General features: G+C 36.5%; 2 protein-coding genes across 5 annotated transcripts in view; both read right to left on the bottom strand.

The window, feature by feature from the left end:
* Positions 1–9,093: 9,093 nt before the first annotated feature.
* On the bottom strand, positions 9,094–14,990 carry LOC122063352 (beta-galactosidase 7-like). The gene is made up of 18 exons (XM_042627074.1): positions 14,826–14,990; positions 14,581–14,676; positions 14,365–14,477; positions 13,762–13,828; positions 13,561–13,653; positions 13,141–13,284; positions 12,882–12,973; positions 12,188–12,293; positions 11,985–12,072; positions 11,736–11,854; positions 11,474–11,644; positions 11,183–11,367; positions 10,959–11,053; positions 10,747–10,850; positions 10,213–10,326; positions 9,994–10,101; positions 9,694–9,914; positions 9,094–9,594 (listed from the first exon to the last, which is right to left on the bottom strand). Exons 1-18 carry the CDS (start codon positions 14,988–14,990, stop codon positions 9,207–9,209), a joined length of 2,469 nt encoding a protein of 822 aa, XP_042483008.1. The 3' UTR covers positions 9,094–9,206.
* A 2,768-nt stretch (positions 14,991–17,758) lies between these two features.
* LOC122063340 (protein LOW PSII ACCUMULATION 1, chloroplastic) overlaps positions 17,759–18,468 on the bottom strand; it is a 32,955-nt gene continuing 32,245 nt past the window's right edge. For 2 of the 4 annotated variants that reach the window (XM_042627064.1, XM_042627059.1), the window contains exon 5: positions 17,759–18,096. The gene's annotated coding sequence lies outside the window, so the exon portion shown is untranslated. Of the gene's footprint in view, positions 18,142–18,468 lie in introns of all 4 variants that reach the window. The other 2 variants (XM_042627060.1, XM_042627062.1) reach the window with 2 other exon arrangements.

Here is an 18,468-nt window from a genome sequence, read left to right as displayed (position 1 = left end):
CTAACCTAGGTTGGCATAAAAGGGAGAAACATGAAAACTGAGGAGAAAAAGGCATTAGACTTAAAATCATGGATTAAAATCATAAAAAATTATTAAAACATGTCAAACCCAATCTTAAGATGTATAGAAATAAACAAATAAATAGATAAAATCAATGTTAAAAAAATTGAAAAATCTATGAAAAACATATTGAGAATATCTGAAAACAAACTAACAACCTGAAAGCATTTGGAAAAAAAAAAAAAAAGAGCAAACAGGTCATAAAAATTCCAAAAAATTCAGGTTAGGAAGATGACTCCTATACATACAACTATGTGGAAGAAAGCTTTTTCAAGAAGACGAACGAAAAACACTAGTACATGGCCTGCAAGATGAGGATCCATGATGAGAAACTTAGACCGAGAATATATCAACAGAGAGGTAAAATCCAAGATAAAATATCAAATTAGGCTTAATTTGGGAAAGATACAAGAATAGGAAAACATCCTAATATACAACTTTTAAGAAGAAAGTTTTTAAAATACAACTAAAAAATTAGTGTAATTGGAAGTGTAACAATGACTTATCTCAGTAAAATGGGATAGCTCTCTACAAAAGACTTTTAAAAGTATGCAATCAAATGTAAAAAAAAAATAGATAGGCTCCTCCGAAGCGTGGGGGGTCATGTATTTAAAGCTATGGTGTGACACCTAAGAATACGGCAAGTACCAGACCTGCTTGGGAGATCGGTGAGGTATCCCCACCAAGAATATAACAAGTACCAGGGGTTTTGGGAGATCAGTGAGGGTATACAAACTTTAATCCTACATCGTTTAGCGAGAGATTACTGGGCTAGTTAATAACCTCTAGCCTCTTTAATATGGCACAATACGTTGTAAAACTTTGAGGCCCATGGGTCAAAGAGAACAATATTGTGCAAGGTTAATAGGGTCGGGGCATTAGAAATGATATCAGAGCAGACCTTGATAGCGTGTGAGGCCATAACGGGGATGCCAGACCCTAAAAATAACAGGGAAGTTGTGACACCTAAGAATACGGAAAGTACCAGACCCGCTTGGGAGATCGGTGAGATGTCCCCACTAAGAATACGGTAAGTACTAGGGGGTTTGGGAGATCGGTGAGGGTATGTAAACTTTATTCCCACATTACTTAGGGAGAGATTACTGGGCTAATTAATAACCTCTAGCCTCTTTAATATGGCACAACGCATTTTAAAGCCTTGAGGCTCATGGGCTAAAGAGGATAATATTGTGCAAGGTTAATAGAGCCAAGGCATTCAAGGAAGGTTCAGTGAGCTTCCATTTTTATGAAATCTCCTTTCCTTCTTAAAAAGGTTTGTGTGGCTATGTATGGGAAGAAATATATCTCCTAAGGGGTGGACAAAGTTCTCCTTTATCAAAATGGGTTTTTAGAGTTTTCTAGGGTATTCAGGTACAAGCCTTGGGTGATAAGTAGGAGATCTTGTCGAAATATAGCGAGATTTGACCGATATTGGCCCAGCTACATTTGGCGTTGCGAGATGCACCCGTGCCAACATGAGCTAGTGTGAGTTTGGCTCGGTTGGCTCAGTAGGCCCTTAAGCAAAATTAGAAAATAAAAAGCAAAACTTAATCTAGATACAAAACCAAAGGAAAGATGGCTTTATAAACCAACCATAAAACAATCTATTTGATCGCAATCTTGACTGAGTTTAGAAAAGAAGTGTACTCTGTGGAAGAAGTTGCCATGTTTTGTCGTATGATGTCTCTGACTCATTTGATGCCTTCTGCTACTCCTGCCCTCATCCAACTCCACTTTGGTTTCCTCTATACCCCACCCTACATCCTCATGTATTTATTTTGGTGGTCATTGTGCATCGTTTGTGAATGGGTCTCTTTCCTTTGTTACTATTAAAGGATCCATACATTGTTTTTTCTACTTTATCGTTAGCTTATGCTTTCATATTCCTGATTTTTCAATTAACCTCTGTATTAGTCCTCTTACCAATGCTCTGAACCATGACTACAAGAAAACACATTTATGGCGACGAAAAAAAAGTGTCGCAAAAAATATAAAACCATCGCTAAAAATAGCAGCGACGGTTAATTTTTAGTCACCAATTCTGTCGCCTATACTGCCGCAGCTAAAAATAGGCGACGGAAAAAGATGGGTGGTTGGGAAAAATATTATTAGTGACAGAATTATATTTTCCATCACCAAATATATTTTTAGCGACGGCATATAACTATATAAATAATAGAGGAAATTTATTTATAGCAACAGTATAAAAAAATCCGTCGTAAAAAAATATATATGCCAATGGTTGTTATCCGTCACCTAAGCCTAATAATAATTTATTTATAGCAACGGTATAAAAAAACCCGTCGCAAAAAAACAAAAACAAAAAAAAAATAGAGACACACTCTCTCCCTCTCACTGGTTCCTCTTCTTGCAGCCTGGGGAAAATTTGGACCTGTCTTTTTCAGGAAAGAAAGCCAGAACTCAACTCTATTAGACAGAATGAAGACGACGAAGCACATTGCATTTGCATTCCAAATGAGACAATCAGAGAAACTGACCAATTTTATTGAAGAAATAAATAACAGTTGATGGGCATCCGTGGCCAGTTCCACCAAAAATCCTTGCCTAATCAATCTAGAAATCTGGCATATTAGCATATGGCAGAAGTATTTACATCTACGAAAAGAGCTACGGTTTCCAACATTTGCATAATCAAATGTTGGAGAGTGATTTACATGTTATCTCCTTCCCAAGTGTACAGTCTTCTACTGATATCCACCTCTATTTCATTGTCTGTTCGACATTGAACTACCTTAACTAAATAAACCATAGCTAGTAATCCTAATCATCTAACATGTTTTCTATAGACGACGACAACGACGCCGATGATCAAATCATATCAAACACATCTGATTTCATGTGTATCTGTTAGAAATTTATCTAGATATCTCTGTCTTTCATTCCCACCACATCCAAGTAAAAGAAATAAACCAAAGTAAATGTACAAGGAAACCAAAGTAAATTTACCTCCTTTTTCATCTATTAGGGAGCACAACAACAGCAAATAGAGCAATCAAAATTAACAAAACCGAAGTGTAAAACAAAGAGTAAGATAGAAAGTGTACCTAGATTGCTTTCTCGCCCACAACCTCTGTAACGTCACTGCTTGCAGAGGTTAGACCAGAGAGAGAGAGAGAGGGATTGAGGGGGGAGCAGAATTGATCCGTGAAGAGAGAGAGAGAGAGAGGGATTGAGGGGGGAGGGATTGAGTGGGAGCAGAATTGATCGTGAAGAGAGAGAGAGAGAGAGGGATTGAGGGGGGAGCAGAATTGATCCGTGAAGAGAGAGAGAGAGAGAGAGAGAGAGAGAGGAGAGAGAGAGAGAGAGAGAGAGAGAGAGAGAGAGAGAGAGAGAGAGAGAGGCGGTTTCAGTTAGAGGAGAGACGTGTGAGAGAGGGGCTAAAGGTAGAGGAGAGACGTGAGAGAGGGAGACCTTGTTTTTTTTTTGTTTTTTTTTTTTTTTGTTTTTTTTGTTTTTTTCAAGAGAGACTTTGAATTTCACTAAAACTGGATTAATTTAAAAAAAAAAAAATTAGATTCACGAGGTTTTGAGAGAGAGAAATACTATAGAAGCATGTTTGTGCGGGAAAAGGAAACCGGGAAAACCAAAAGCATAAGTAAATTAAAAAACCTTTCCCGCGTCTAAAATTCCTAAATGATTTTGGCGTTAATTGGCGATGGGAATAAAATTGCAGTTGCCTAAAATCAATGACTGGTTATAGTAGTGTTTTAACCTTCGCCAAATATAAATGATTATATTTTGTGACAGTATAATTTCTATCGTCCTTATAAATCAAATTATTGTTGATTGAGCATAGGATATGAGGCGACGGTAAAAAATTTACCATTGTCTAAGATATTATTTCACTACGGTATTAAAAAATTCTGTCGCCTTAAATAATTTTTTGTAACATTTAAATTTAACCCGTCGTTATAAAATGATGTTGCTACGGTATTTTTAATTTCGTCGCTGAAATTTTGTTTTGGTGATGAGTATTATTTTACAGTCACCATAAATGTATTAGGCAACACTATCTATTTTACGGTTGCTATATATTATATTTGGCGACAATAGTATTTTTTTACCATCGCCATAAATGTGTTTTCTTGTAGTGCATAAAGTGAAATTTTTTCAGGATCTGGTAGTAGAGAAAAGGATTGGGGGGGTTTTTTTTTTCGTAAAGGAGAAAGGGATTGGTTGTGGTAGGCTACATGGTGGTCTCTATTTCCTTGATAATGCCACTACTTCAGTTGGTCGGGCTCATCAGATTGGTTGGAGTTCCTTCCATTTTTGTTTCTGCGTTATTGCTTTGGTATAAATGTATAGGCCATTTTCCAGTTGACTCCTTATTTAAAATTTTTCCCACTTTATTTTAACAATGTAATCACCAGGATATTTTTATGATGCTGTTTGGAACAACAAACTCGATCAATTTGTTTTAGTATTAATAAAATAAGTCCTCCTTTTTATGTTGGTTCACTCTAATATGTGGTTCACTACCCATTATAATTCTATTATTGGTTATCGCTAGATTGTGTCTTTTATAGACTGTAATACCAGGATTACTTGGCTATATTTTATGTGCCACAAAAAATGAGGTGTTCCAGTGTTTTCAACTTTTTCATCGCATAGTTATCACATAGTTTGGTCCACCATTAAGATCCTACGGAATATACCATTAAGATCATATGGAATACAATTATAGCTTTCCCTTTAAGATCCTACGGAATATACCATTAAGATCATATGGAATACAATTATAGCTTTCCCTTTAAGATCCTACGGAATATATCACACAGTTTGATGCACTATTAAGATCCTACGAAATATACCATTAAGATCCTATGGAATACAATTATAGCTTTCCCTTTAAGGTCCTACGGAATATATCACATAGTTTGATGCACCATTAAGATCCTACAGAATATACCATTAAGATCATACGGAATACAATGGTAAATTTTTTTTCTTATGGAGGGGTCATTCTAGTCCTACCTTTCTACCTATAGAATCCTTCATCAAACCAGTTGTGTTGATACACCACCTCAAAATGGTATGACAGCTTGTAATGACAGACATCTCTTGGAGGTATGGGGTGATGATGTCTTGATTGCCGTTTGTCTCATCAATCAAATGCTAACTCATGTTCTTGACTTTTGGGCTCCGATTATTATTCTTCAAGGTTCCTCTACCTTTCTTATTTCCCCAAAGGTCTTTGGTCGTGTTTGCTTTGTTTGAAATCACCACTTCTATGGCAAGTTGGTTTCCCGAGGTCTCACGTCTGTGTTTATTAGTTGCTCTGCTATCCAGAAGGGGTACAAGTGTTAACGCCCACCCACTCACTGGCTCTTTGTTTCTATGGATGTTGTGTTCCATGAGTGTGTTGCAGACTACTTTTCGACATATCTTCATGGAGGATTCTTCTTAGTTTGGTGAAGATGTGCCTCCGGTTGTTCCTCTTCTTGAGATTGTCCCTCCTGCTTCTCTTCAGGGGGAGACACAAGTGCAACTCATAGCTCAGCCCATAAAGGTTTATGTTTTTTGAAATCATGAACAGTAGCACCTGCACCATCCAACCAATTGCCACCTCCTAATCCAGGTCCTACCTCTCTATCAGGTAATGTTCCTTCTGATGCTCCTATTGTTTTTGAGTAACTTTTTGATCCCTCTCTTAATTTTCCTATTGTTGTTTGAAAGGGAACGAGAATTTGTACATAACACCCCATGGCCAAGATTGTGTCGTATAACTCTCTTTCCCCATCATATTGTACTTTTCTTTCCACTATGTCTTTTGTTTCCATTCCTCAGCATTAATAAGAAGTAGTTAAAGAGCCACGGTGGATGGTGGCCATGGATGAGGATATGCTAGCTCTAAAAAATAACAGCATTTGTAATTTGGTATCTCTTCCTCCACAAAAAAGGAAATTAAGCTACAAATGTGTTTTTAATGTGAAACAGAACATGGATGGGACAGTAGACAGATATAAGGAAAAATTGGTTGCTAGAGAATTTACTTAAACCTATGGCATTGATTGAGAGGAGATGTTTGCTTGGTCGCAAAAATGAGCACCATCTGTGTGATTCTCTCGTGTATAGTAAATCTTTGTTGGGACTTTCAACAACTGGATGTTAAAAATGATTTTCTCCATAGTGAATCGACAGAGGAAGTTTATATGGAAATTCCTCCTGGGTTCTCGTATTAGAAAACTAAAGGAAAAATTTTAAGCTTAAGTTGGCCCTATATAGGGTGAAGCAATTAGGAGATTTCACAAAGCTATGGTATTTGTAGGCTACATCCAAAGCAATATAAATCATATTCTGTTTATTAACCAATTTGGTTCTAAGATTGCCATCCTTATTGTGTACGTTGATGACATTGTTGTCACAGGGAATGACTCAGCGAAAATTTATCTCCTAAAGACTTAACTTGGTCAAGAGTTTGAGATCAAGGACCTACGTAAGCTACACTATTTCTTTGACATTGAGGTTGCTCATTTAAGCAAATGCATCTTCCCATCTCAAAGTAAATATACATTTGATCATTTGTGTGAAATTGGGATGTTGGGCTGCAAGCTAGGAGATACTCCCCTTGGCAAATGCTCATCTTTTCTGTAAGAAATGGTGATCCAATGGACAAAGGACAATATCAACACTTGGTTGTTAAGATTATGTATTTATCTCATACTTGTCCAGAATCTAGATATTGCCTTCAGTGTAAGCCTAGTGAGTTAGTTTATGCATGATCCATATCCTCACACTTAGAGGCTGTGCATCTAATCTTAAGTTATATGAAGTCTGCACCAGGAAAGGGAACACTTTTTTCTCTGATGGTCATCTTCGAGTGGAAGCTTTCACTGATGTAGATTAGGCTAGTTCTTTAGATGATCAGTGTTCTACCACAAGTGATGGCACCTTTGTTGGGGGTAATTTAGTTACTTGGAATAACAAAAAGCAAATTTTTGTTGCTCATTCCAGTGCTGAAGCAAAGTTTCCTACCATGTCCAATGGTATTTGTGATCTGATGTGGATCCAAAGTCTCATAAAAGATTTGGACCATTAGCATTGCTCACAACCTGATTCAGCACAATCGCACCAAGCATGTGGAGATTACTGTCACTTCATCGAGGAAAAGCTGGATCAAGGGTTGATTTGTATTCCGTTCATCAAATCAGGTGATCAAATTATTAATGTTTTTACTAAATAATTAGTTAGCAAGTAGGTCGATGAAAGAGCATGGGTTGATTGCAATAAGATCAAGTTGGGCGGATATGGCGAGTGAGGAAGGATTGGGAGAATCTTCATCAAACTCTAGTTATGAAACGATGTATGGAGATGAGGATTTGGAAGGAAATGATGGCGCAGAGGAACAAAAATCTCTCAATGTTAGTCCGGAAAGGCAAGAGACCCTTGCTGAAATCTATTCCCGTTTAGAGGGGGAAAATCAAACTAGAAGTGGGAAGGCATTAATTGCTTTTCATGTGGGATCATATCTATGCGCAAGAGAGGTGATAGTAGAGGTGGTCATGGAAGGAGTCCTAATATTAGGGGAGGTCGTGTAATCGTTGAGGGACGGAAAGGTTTGGTAGATTCGATTTCTCCCAGTACTCTCCAAGGAGATGCTCTAATTTCGAAATACCCTGACATTGCTACAATCAATGAGGCAGCCCTTTTAAGAGAAAAGCTTGATGGTTTTGAGAGAGTTAAGTAAAGAAAATTCAAGGGAAAGAATAATGGGGAGTAGGCTTGCCGAAAGTCTGACCGACTAGCCTCATTGAGAAAGTGATTTGTTCTAATTAGTGAAGGTTGTGATCCTGAAGATTTTGTAATTCTTGGGTTGATGTATGGCTAGCCCCCCGGTGAGGGGTGGTTGGTTTTCTTTGTGTTAGTATTGTTGGCTTAGTAGCTAGTTGTTATTTATTCATTTTCTTTTTTTTTATTCTTTAATACAAATGAGCTTTTAGCAAAAAAAAGTTGTTTCATCCTATTGTGTGCAAGTTGGGAATTTGTAATATCTATGTGCCAACTTGAGGGGGTGTTGTAATATGGTTGTAATCTGGGTATAAGGGTATTTATGTCCATAGGGGCATATTAGTACTTGTACCTATCGTTCACTTATTATAAATAAAGAGGGCTTGTCACCCTGATAGCCCAATCATTCCTCCAATCGAATAGAACCGAAATTTGAATCTCCTAATAAGAAGAAATCGCAACTTATCAACTTGATCTTTGTTTGCTTTTTGAGGAATCCAAATACTAACAAGAGAACCTTCTTTATTAGGGGCTGGAAGGTCATCAATATTTGGTGTAGCAGAACTATTGCATAGCACTATTTTATAGAATAAAAATCATGATATTAGCATTTTTGAGCTCCTTGAGGCCTTCTCAAACAGAAACGACAACCCGATCTTTTAGTGGATCAGGATACCCATCCGGATCAATAATTGAGTTCCTCTAAAAACCTCGTGCATAAATCCTATCGACAAGGCTCAATCCCAACATCCTTCTCTCCTCAAGCATTATTAGCTATCCAATAACATGTTTAGGCTCCTCCCTAATCGTGAAAAACAACAATAAAAAGTAGACAAATGCAAATTATTTAAATAACTATAGCAAGCACATAATTCAATTGTAATAATTAATTTAATCAAACTAAATTCGGTTTGATGGACACACATCAAATGTAAATAATCCAAAAGTTCCTACCATAGGCGCATGGAAACCTTTTTTTCCCCTCGAACACCTCATTCCACTTCACTCTATTGATGAATTATTTCACTTCAAAACAATAGGGCTTACATTATTTGTCTCAAGTACTTGAAGGTCTTCCCAAGTTTTTTTTATTTCCTTTTCAAGTGTGAGGTTTTTAATCTACAAATTGATTAAAGTAACATCTAGTGATAAAAACCAACTTAGGCGATAAACATTCAGAAGATATCAGAGGACATCAGTGATTAGAAATATCTTTTAACTTAAAAAAATGAATTTATTAGTACGTTAATCATCACACAAAGCTTTTTGTATATATAATAGGGAACACAATAACCAATAACATTTAGAGCTTTGTGGATAAAAAAATATATGGAGGGTCTCTCTGACACTCTGGATCTCAACCTAAGAGCTTAGATTGAAAGTACTTAACAAAGATCTCAACAAACAGCTTGCACAGCCAGTCTCTTGGGGGTGTTGATGTTGCAGTTGCTTGATCCAAAAGTTTCTTCCAATACATTGATCGAACAAGACTCTTTTCCAACACATGCCTTCTCCAACACAGATAGTGTGTTGGTAGCATCACAACTACCTTTCTTGAATGATCCACATTTGCCTTGGGGATCTCCAAAGTTGGCGAATTCAATTGTAGAAATAGTCTGGCCACCTTGGCATGATAACTCTAATGTGCTTCCTTCATATGCATTGCCACATGCTTTCTCAACTGTAACGGTTTGGAAATTAACTTTGGCTAGATTGCCACCCATTTCTTCAAACAAGACCAATGTGTTATCCTCATCATTCAGGAATGATCGTGGAACATGGTACCTAGAGAAAACCCAATAATTAGTTTACGGAAGAATACAAAAATCACTTTAGTTGAAGGCTCTTTAATTACCATTCCATGAATTAAAACAAATTGCATACCATCTTTGTGAAGGATTGCCACAATTAGAGAAGCATTTGTGATCATTGTAATTTCCACGATAATCACATGTATCAGAGCAGGAATATCCTTGGGGAGCTTGAGCAATCATGGTAGGCCAAAATCTCCCAAGGCTGTGTCCATTAACCCAGGCATGTCCCTTCCCCATACCCTGCATGTCTATCACCACAGGATTTCTACCCAAAGGAGCTTTGAAGGTGGTCTGCCATCAAATCCGTTCAAAATAAGTTAACAATGGCTTCTCATGGTCTTATAGATAAGATATAAGAGATAGAGGCTACCTTATACCAGGTCATTGACCTATTGATGGGAATTCCTTCTGATGTCCATTTATTTTTATGTGACAAATTGTTGTCATAGAATTGCTTTTTCTCACCGTTTAATCCAATCTGCAACCAAAGAACATTAGAAATATTGGGAAGTTAGATCATGTGATTTAGAACCACTGGTACAAAATATTTTTCAGATTATTATTCCAAATTATCAATTAGTGATATTACCTTATAAGACCATTCATTTAATGATAGATCCTTAGTAACATTACCACTTCCGATCAATTGAACTGGACCACCAACTATTCCATTTGGTGCCAAGTCAAAAAATGAACCATAGTTCTGCACAAAAAGGAAAAAGATCATATCAACTGATCGAGTGGAAAATCCCTCATTGTTTCAAAGAATCCAATCTAATTGTGGATTGACTTGCAAAGCTAGCAGCAAAAATGGCAGTTTCTTCTTCCATGATCGAATGGACCTCTCACATGTTGGAGGAACTCGAGATGGATCCTCAATGTTGGCCTAGATATCGTTTCTCGAGGTTGTCTTTAGTTATTTTCTTGTTGGGGAGTGCTCTCCTGCTGTTGGCAATGCCAAAGGTAGGGGGTGCTTCCCAAATTTGTGTTGGCGTTTCTAGGAGGTCCCAGGTTGTATTACATTTTCTCTTTCTATTTTATTTTTAATATAATTGATCTTTTAGCCAAAAAAGATCATATCAATTGACAACATAGTAAGTGCAGAAACAAATTAGGTACATACCTTGAGTCCAACAGTGATGCTAAGTAAAGATATCAGGTTAACCCCTTTTTTCAAAATGACTGGTTTCTCAAACACAAAACCACCTCCACTTTGCCACTCATATCCTGTTATTCCACCAAATTAAGAAATTTAATTTCAAATTATTACATATTGAGATGAATGCTAAAAATCTACAGGGGGAAAATGGTTTAGGCTGATCAAGTTTAAATTACCAATTTGCTTTTTGTTTACAAAAGCATGAAGGACGGATCCAGTCGTATTCACACGCAAAATTGCGTGTTTAGGGAAGGATGCATCAACTTTCACCCTAGAAGACCATGGAAACAATATGTGAATAAGGAAGAAAGGAAGATAAACTAGTAGTTTTATTAAATTAAGAAGGTAATTAGAGACAACATCTTATAAGAATAAGGAAGAAAGGAAGAGAAAAATATACCTAGTCATGTACCATAGGTAGTCACTAGCATCAGTAGCAGTTGCCTTTTGTTCAAGAAGTTGGTTTGTGGTAGAGGAGCCCTTTCCTTTTAGGGTATCTTTCAAAGGCTCAGGCTTCCACACCCAATTGAGTTCACTATCAACATTGCTTGGTTTCTTGGTCTTCAAGGATATCTGAGTGCTAACCTGTTAGCATAAAATAAGCAAACTAACCATAAGCTTTAATCTTTTTGAGAAAATTCAGTAGCATTACTTCTTCATAAATGATATGAAATACCCTTTTTTCTTTTACCTTAGCAGTGTTATAGACTTCCTTGTTGCAATCAGCAAGAATACTGAGAGACCAAGCAGGCAAGAAAAACTTGCCATTGTTTTGCAAATCAACAGTGACATCTTTGTTATTGTTTACATTGCTCAAGAAGCAAATTGAATTTCCTGTAGAATTGTCGGTAAATGTCGACAACTATAACCAAAAAAAAAAAAAAAAATCAGTTTCAGTGATATGTATATGAGGAAGAACACAAGAACTGGATCAAGCATGTATTGCAACTAACCTTCACATTGCTTTCAATGTCTTTATGTGTTACTGACTGCTGGACAAGAATCTTCTCGGCCGATTTAATGACTTCATGGAGTCTCTTTAGATGTCCCCATTTAGGTTGATTCAGAAGCCCTGAAGAGTATTGGAAGCATTAAAGAATTTCCTTTCAAAGGAGTAGTAACTCATCAAACTAGATCTTATAGTTTTATAGAACTGTGCAATCTAACATTTAATCTCAACATAAAATAAACTTGAAGCTTACCATATTCATCTAGTGGTGCATCATAATCATAAGATGTTGTGATATATGGGCCACCTGATGAACGACCAAAATTGGTTCCTCCATGGTACTGAAACAAAGTCATGGAAATAATATTAATGCTTTCTCCTACTTATATTTTTGTTTTTTTTTTTCTAGCACATATAATGTTGCTACAAAGAATTTTTCTTTGAGTGAGAACTAACCATGTAGTAGTTTTGGAGTACACCACCACTTTGGAAGAAACGGCCAACAGCTAAAGCCACATCTTCAGCAGCTCTGTGGTGGAATGGGAGGCCCCAACCAATGAACCTGAAAGAATGCCCATTTAGCTTTAAAATTGTCATAAAAAATAATTTTGTAACCAATGATTTGCAATCTACTTGAAACTTATTTATGTGATAATTAAATTTCCATCTCAAAAGGCGGATTTGATAAGAAGTGTTCACAAGTATATGATGAAAGGGATTTTCTCACGAAAAATCAATGTGGGACTAATACGACTAGCATTCTCCCTCACGTGTAGGTGGATCAAAACCATCTTACACGTGAACATGACTAAGGAGGATAGAATCAGATAGAACCGGAAAGAACCCTCTCTAATACCATGTAAATTTCATCTCAAAAGACTGATCTGATAAGAGATTTTCACAGGTATATGAGGAAAGTGATTTTCCCACTCAAAATCGTTGTGGGACTAACACGACTAACAAAGTAAAATGTTGTAACTAGACTTAGAATGATTTGGAGTTAGATAATCATGTTAGGTATAGACAAAAAATTCTTTTTTAGTTTTGATTTAATTTTACTTCACTTTCCTTTAACTTTCCCTTGCAATGAGCCGAAGCTTTTCATTTTTCTTATTTTCAACCTATATTGTTTGGAAGAATGTACACTCACCAGCCCGTCCAATTCTCAGTCCACATTTTGGGACTCTTTGGGTTATTAGGCTTGAAACCAAAGTCACAGTAAAATCCGTTGCATGTGTTAATCTGAAAAGTCAATGAACAATTGATCATGCGTCTATATAAAAAAATAAATAAATAAGAACTGAAAATTATATATACTAGGAGAAAAAATAATTGGAAAATATAAAAAATAGATAAATTTATGGGTTCCAAAAAAAAAAAAAAAAAATACTTTCAACATAAATTTATACCATTGGTTGTGGTGCATTTTCTTGTTGACACATGACCCATGGGATGCCAATATTTTGAGACTCAGCCATTTTTGCACACCATTGGATGTATCTTTGTCCTTCCTCTCCATAGGGGCCCATTATATTGCCGTATTCGTTCTCAATCTGTTATGTGTCAAAAAGATATTCAAAATAGTTAGTGCAGTGTTTTTTTTTAGGCTAACGAGGAACCCCTCAAACATGTACAATTTTACGATTCAGGCCTAAGTTTAAACCCTATTTACGCAAAATCACACCAAACCTGTATAACAGGGGAGACTTGAGCTGAAGACCTATATTAACACACAATGCCTTTATACCAAGGACACTTAGGATGATAAATTACTAATGTAGCAACGGCAATGATAATAATAAACATAATGTTATCATAGTTAGACAGACCTGTGTAAGGATTATGGGTCCTCCCTGAGGAGCAAGAAGCTTCTCCTTTTTAATCATATCCACTATTAAGGTAGTGAAATTTTGCATCTCATCCTGTAAATTAAAAAAAAAAAATGGTTTTAAGACCATTAACTCCACGTAGAAGAACCCTAATCAGTGATTGATTAGTAATTTAAGGAAACAAAAAATAAAACTCCAAACCTTGAAAACTTGATTATCTGTCCTGAACTTGACTCCTGGTAGATTGTGCAACCACACGGGGAACCCTCTGAGAAAAAAAAATGGGTAAAAAGTTAAAAGGATCAGAAATCTCGAGTGGCCTAATGGTGGTTCGTAAACAAATTTCCGTTCACTGTAGCTTTAGGGAAACTCAGTCATCAATTTTATATTTGTATCATTTGGAATGGAAAGATGGGTAGCCTGTATAAACTATATTGAGCCTCTAGCCTCTTATATTTGTAAAATGTCAAATTGGAATACAAAAATATTTTATGGCCCACCATTTGGTTCACGTCCTTGCCTTGTAACTCCTTTTGGAGACCTTAGCTTTTTGTGATTATTTAATTCTAAAATCTCTTTTTGCTCATGGGTTATATTGTTTTGGATGGAATTCTTAGAATATTGAAAAGGGCTTTTCAGACTAATTAATTAGTAGCTGGTGTGGGATTGAACTGCCAACACATTCCTGCACATGTCGCATACATGTCGACATATAAATATGATGAAAACCTACTTTAATACCATGTAAAATTTTCATCTGTCTACTTGAGAGAATAATTAAACATACTGATATGTATTAATTACCCATAATTCCATTCAGCACACGCATAAGGACCGATACGCAGAATGGCATAGAGGCCTGCTTCCTGGACTGCTTTCAAAAAGCGGACAAGATCCAGGTTCCCTTCGAAATTGTACTGTGTTGAAACAAGAAGCAGAAAGAGAAGAAAATGGACGAGAAATGGTTAGGATTTTGTAATTTGATACACTGATCAATAATAGTTTTTGAGTGATCAAAACCTCGCGACGATAAGGCTCATGGGCATTCCAAAACACATAAGTCTCTATAGCATCTAGTCCACCTTCCTTAGCCTTCTGAATTAGATCTGGCCACATCTGAACAAATGAAGAGACGGATTTATAATTTATTTTCCACTAAAAAATTTTGGATGAATGAAAAATATATTAAAGATAATAAATAAATACAATGGCTAGCCAAGGGCAAAGACCCTAACTAAAGAAAACAACCCCATCAATCACATTACCTCCGCAGTGCTGCGTGGATAATGGATTGATCCAGAAAACATAATTCTTGGTTCTCCATTGATCAGAAGCTGACCCTTGTCAAAAGAAACGTCAGTAGCCCATGAAGGGGAAAGGCTCAAGAGGGTTAAACCTAAAACAAGAAGCTTATCTCTCCACAAACCCATTATTCCTCAAAAGCTTTGGATGCTTTCTTTGCATTCTAAGCAAAATAATTTATAGGCAGAACTCAAAACTAGAAATTTCTACCTTTAGATAAAGAATAAATCCAGTCAAACAGGATTCTTGCTCAGTTATAAATCTCCGTATCTACTTTTCTAAAATTAGAAAAAGATGACATTGATCCAACTGGTTCTGCTCAAAAAAAAAAAAAAAAAAAAAAAAAAAAAAAAAAAAAAAAAAAAAAAAAAAAGAAAGAAAGAAAGAAAGAAAGAAAGAAAGATCCAACTAGTTGTAGCTCAAAAACATGAGTTTGTCCAATTGTAACATAGGTAGGTTATAAAAGTTTTGTAATTACTTTTAGTTACGTAAAGTGTCCACAACAAGGTTTTAAAATTTGGGATCAATCTCAATCGATACAGATATGAATTGGATTGGTATCAATCAGGTTTGGACAAATTTACAATTCTTTTTTTTAGTGTTTTGGAATATTTTATCCTTATACCTTATATATTCGTGGATCAGTATGGTTCAAATCACATCATGGATCGGTTTTGTTGAAGTAATAAGAATATGGGTTGAGAGGAGAATGAGACAAGATATACCGTTCTTTACTTCTTCTGTTTCTCTCTTGAACCTACTTCCACACAACTATATAATTATCTTCTTGCTTAGTAAAAAAGATCCACTGATTCTCTCTTTTAATAATTACAATTTATAAAATCTCTTGGTGATTGAGATATACGAGGAAATGTTGGTTGTAATGACAAGAATATTCTACACTTTCCATATTGGTTTCCCTCTTGATGATAGTGTTTCCTTCTTTAGAAGAGGAGATTGTTTGTGATCCAATCTCCTTAGTATCATTTCTTTTCTTGAGTGACAGATTGATTGTGATTGATGTAACCAATATATGGTTTCTCCTGTTGTTGGCCAGCACATAATGGTGAGGGGAACCTTATTTCTAATAGTTCTCAGCTGATATCAATCCAATCCAGGCAATCCTCGCTGACCGATTCAAATTTTAAGAAAACCATGACCCACAATGTTTGATTGGTCCGAAGGAAATATTAACAGTAATTTCATATGTTTTTATTTTAAATAAAAATTAAAAAGCTGTTGCATCACTTTTCAATAACTGGTGCTTAAAGTAAGGTTATAAACCAAATGGGATCAAGACGTTTCAAAAGACTCTCAATTCCTAGTATCTCAAGTCCACGTACAGGTAGCACTTGACTCAAATGCTATTCCTGGAGTATAAGAAACCAATATGGAAGCTAGTAAGATGTTTGGGTTTTCTTACATTTTTATGTTGCATCTGATCTTAGTGATGACTTGGTGTATCTACTTTGATGTTTGATGTTTTGGGTTTGAGATGTGTAGCTTTTTTGCTCCTCTTGTTGGGGTATTGTGTCTTATATTCCGTTGCATGGGGATTGTGATTTCAAAGGGTTTTAAAATTCTTGTAGGGTTTGGAGGAATCAATCCACTTTACGTGTTATTTTAGTCATCGAGGACACTACATGTGGGGTTTCAAGGGCAATAGCCCCCAGGGAAAAATTTAGGGTTATATAGATATATTAGTAAACTGTAGCTATATAATGTTGATTTGAATTTTTAGCAAAAGTATTCTCTGAAAAAAGAGACCTAAGGATAAGTGGACATAACACTATTCTCCATTGTTAGTGAAGCAATTCTCATCTCATCGTGGACGTAGTCAATCTTACTGAACCGTATAAATCCTTGTTGGTGTATGATGTCTTATATTCCGTCGCAGTTTAATCCAGGGAGTACTGGTGCAGCACCTAGACAGCCAGGACGGCGGTCCCGCTAGCCGGTTAGCGGGCCGTGGGGGTTGCAAGGGGGGCAGGAGGCCCCCCTGCATGCAGGGGGTGTAGGGGGGTGCAGCCCCCCGCTCGAATTTTTTGTTTGAGGGCAATTGTAGTTTAATCTGGATTAGGGTGACAATTATAGTTTAATTCGGATTAGGGTTTTTCTCGCTATATATTTGTAGCGATGGTTTCTTTCTCTGTAATGCAAGCAATACTGAGAGGTGTGAGGACGAGCGCTGTAACCCTATTCTCCATTGATAGTGAAGCAGGATCTCATCTCACCGGGGACGTAGGCAACCTTGCCGAACCTCGTAAAATCCGTGTGTATTGTTTGTTTTTTTTTCATTATCTTCTGCATCGTTTTAGGGTTGCGTTTCTACAAAGTAGACAACATATGCCCAATCCTCTCCCTATTCGAATTTTGTATTTTGCAGCAACTAGCTACATGGTTGAAAAAAAATCATTTTTTGGAAGTTTGTATTTTAAGGTTGAGTTTCTTGAGGAGCCATTTTTGTGACAGAATTGACCCTCTCCAGACCCCGCAGTGGCAAAAGCCTCATGCACTAGGTATACCCTTTTTCATTTTTATGACAGAACTGACCTTCGACAGTTCGGAAATTACGGATTTTCTAATTACATAAATTTGACAACCAAACCCACATGGTTATATTCAGTTTTGCATAGATATTCCATGATTCTAAGAATTTACTTTAAGCTAGCATTTTTGGTATGGCATACAGGGCTGTTTTCATGGATCCAAATGTTGCCACTGGAATGGATTCTGCAATTAGTCTTGAGATTGGAAGACACTCTATGGTAACCCCCAACAAGGATTAGTACCAAAAAATGATTCTAACATTTTGTCTAGTTGTCTGTAACATGCTCTATTATTATAATGGAATGACTTCCAATGGGACTCTTCATTGTGATTCATCAAGCTTTCCTTCTTCCAACCCATCAACCTCAAATGATTAGAACAATAAACAAAGTCAACAAACTGTACAGTTTACACTAATAATGCAGTATACAAAGACAACGTTTTCAGTAGTCTTCTTGTGGTTGCAACTGCCTTTCCTGTTGAGATCCAAATGAAGGATCCTGTAAAATTAGTAGAAGAATTGTAGAATAAATATAAAAATAGAGGCTCAGGAGAGGTAATGGTCCTAGAGACTGCAACATTATTTGAAACACCAAAGGTCACATGTTGATAATGTTACATGGCATACAAGAAATGTAGCCCCTGTTTCCCTCGAGACTCTCATGGAAGATTTCCTCCTGTATTCTGGTTCCCAAGCAGAACTGGTATGAGCATTGCAATGACAAGTATCTGCAACTAAAATGCAAGAGGTGCTCCAGAATTCAAAGCTAGAGAGTTCAGATCACAAAAACCAACTTAAATAAGGTTGCACAAAACATAGGGGTTCTTCCGTGTCCATCACCACTACAGATTTGCTGGCATATTGTCAACATGTGTAACTACTGCACACTTTGGTAATGAAAAATTATGCAATTATGTTTTCAATTTCTCTCTAGAATCTCCCTGAACATTGCTGTTCTCTAGAGCAGTTCAATTAGAGGGCAAGTCCTCTGCTGCCTAATCTGTACCATTTATTTTTCCTCTCTTTTTTTCTTTTTTCTTTTCTTTTTTTTTTTT

The sequence above is a fragment of the Macadamia integrifolia genome, unplaced genomic scaffold, assembly GCF_013358625.1.
Source record: "Macadamia integrifolia cultivar HAES 741 unplaced genomic scaffold, SCU_Mint_v3 scaffold1299, whole genome shotgun sequence".
NCBI lineage: Eukaryota > Viridiplantae > Streptophyta > Magnoliopsida > Proteales > Proteaceae > Macadamia > Macadamia integrifolia.
Note: the sequence above shows the minus strand (reverse complement) of the source record. Positions and strands in the feature narration are given on the sequence as shown.

Excerpts from the sequence above, each read along its gene's own strand:
- LOC122063352 (XM_042627074.1), bottom strand. The coding sequence starts at position 14,990 with ATGGGTTTGTGGAGAGATAAGCTTCTTGTTTTAGGTTTAACCCTCTTG. Across the intron at positions 13,829-14,364 it reads TGTGCTGAATGGAATTATGG|AGGGTTCCCCGTGTGGTTGC; the intron begins GTAATTAATACA and ends TTTTTTTCTCAG. Across the intron at positions 10,851-10,958 it reads TGTAAACAAAAAGCAAATTG|GATATGAGTGGCAAAGTGGA; the intron begins GTAATTTAAACT and ends GTGGAATAACAG.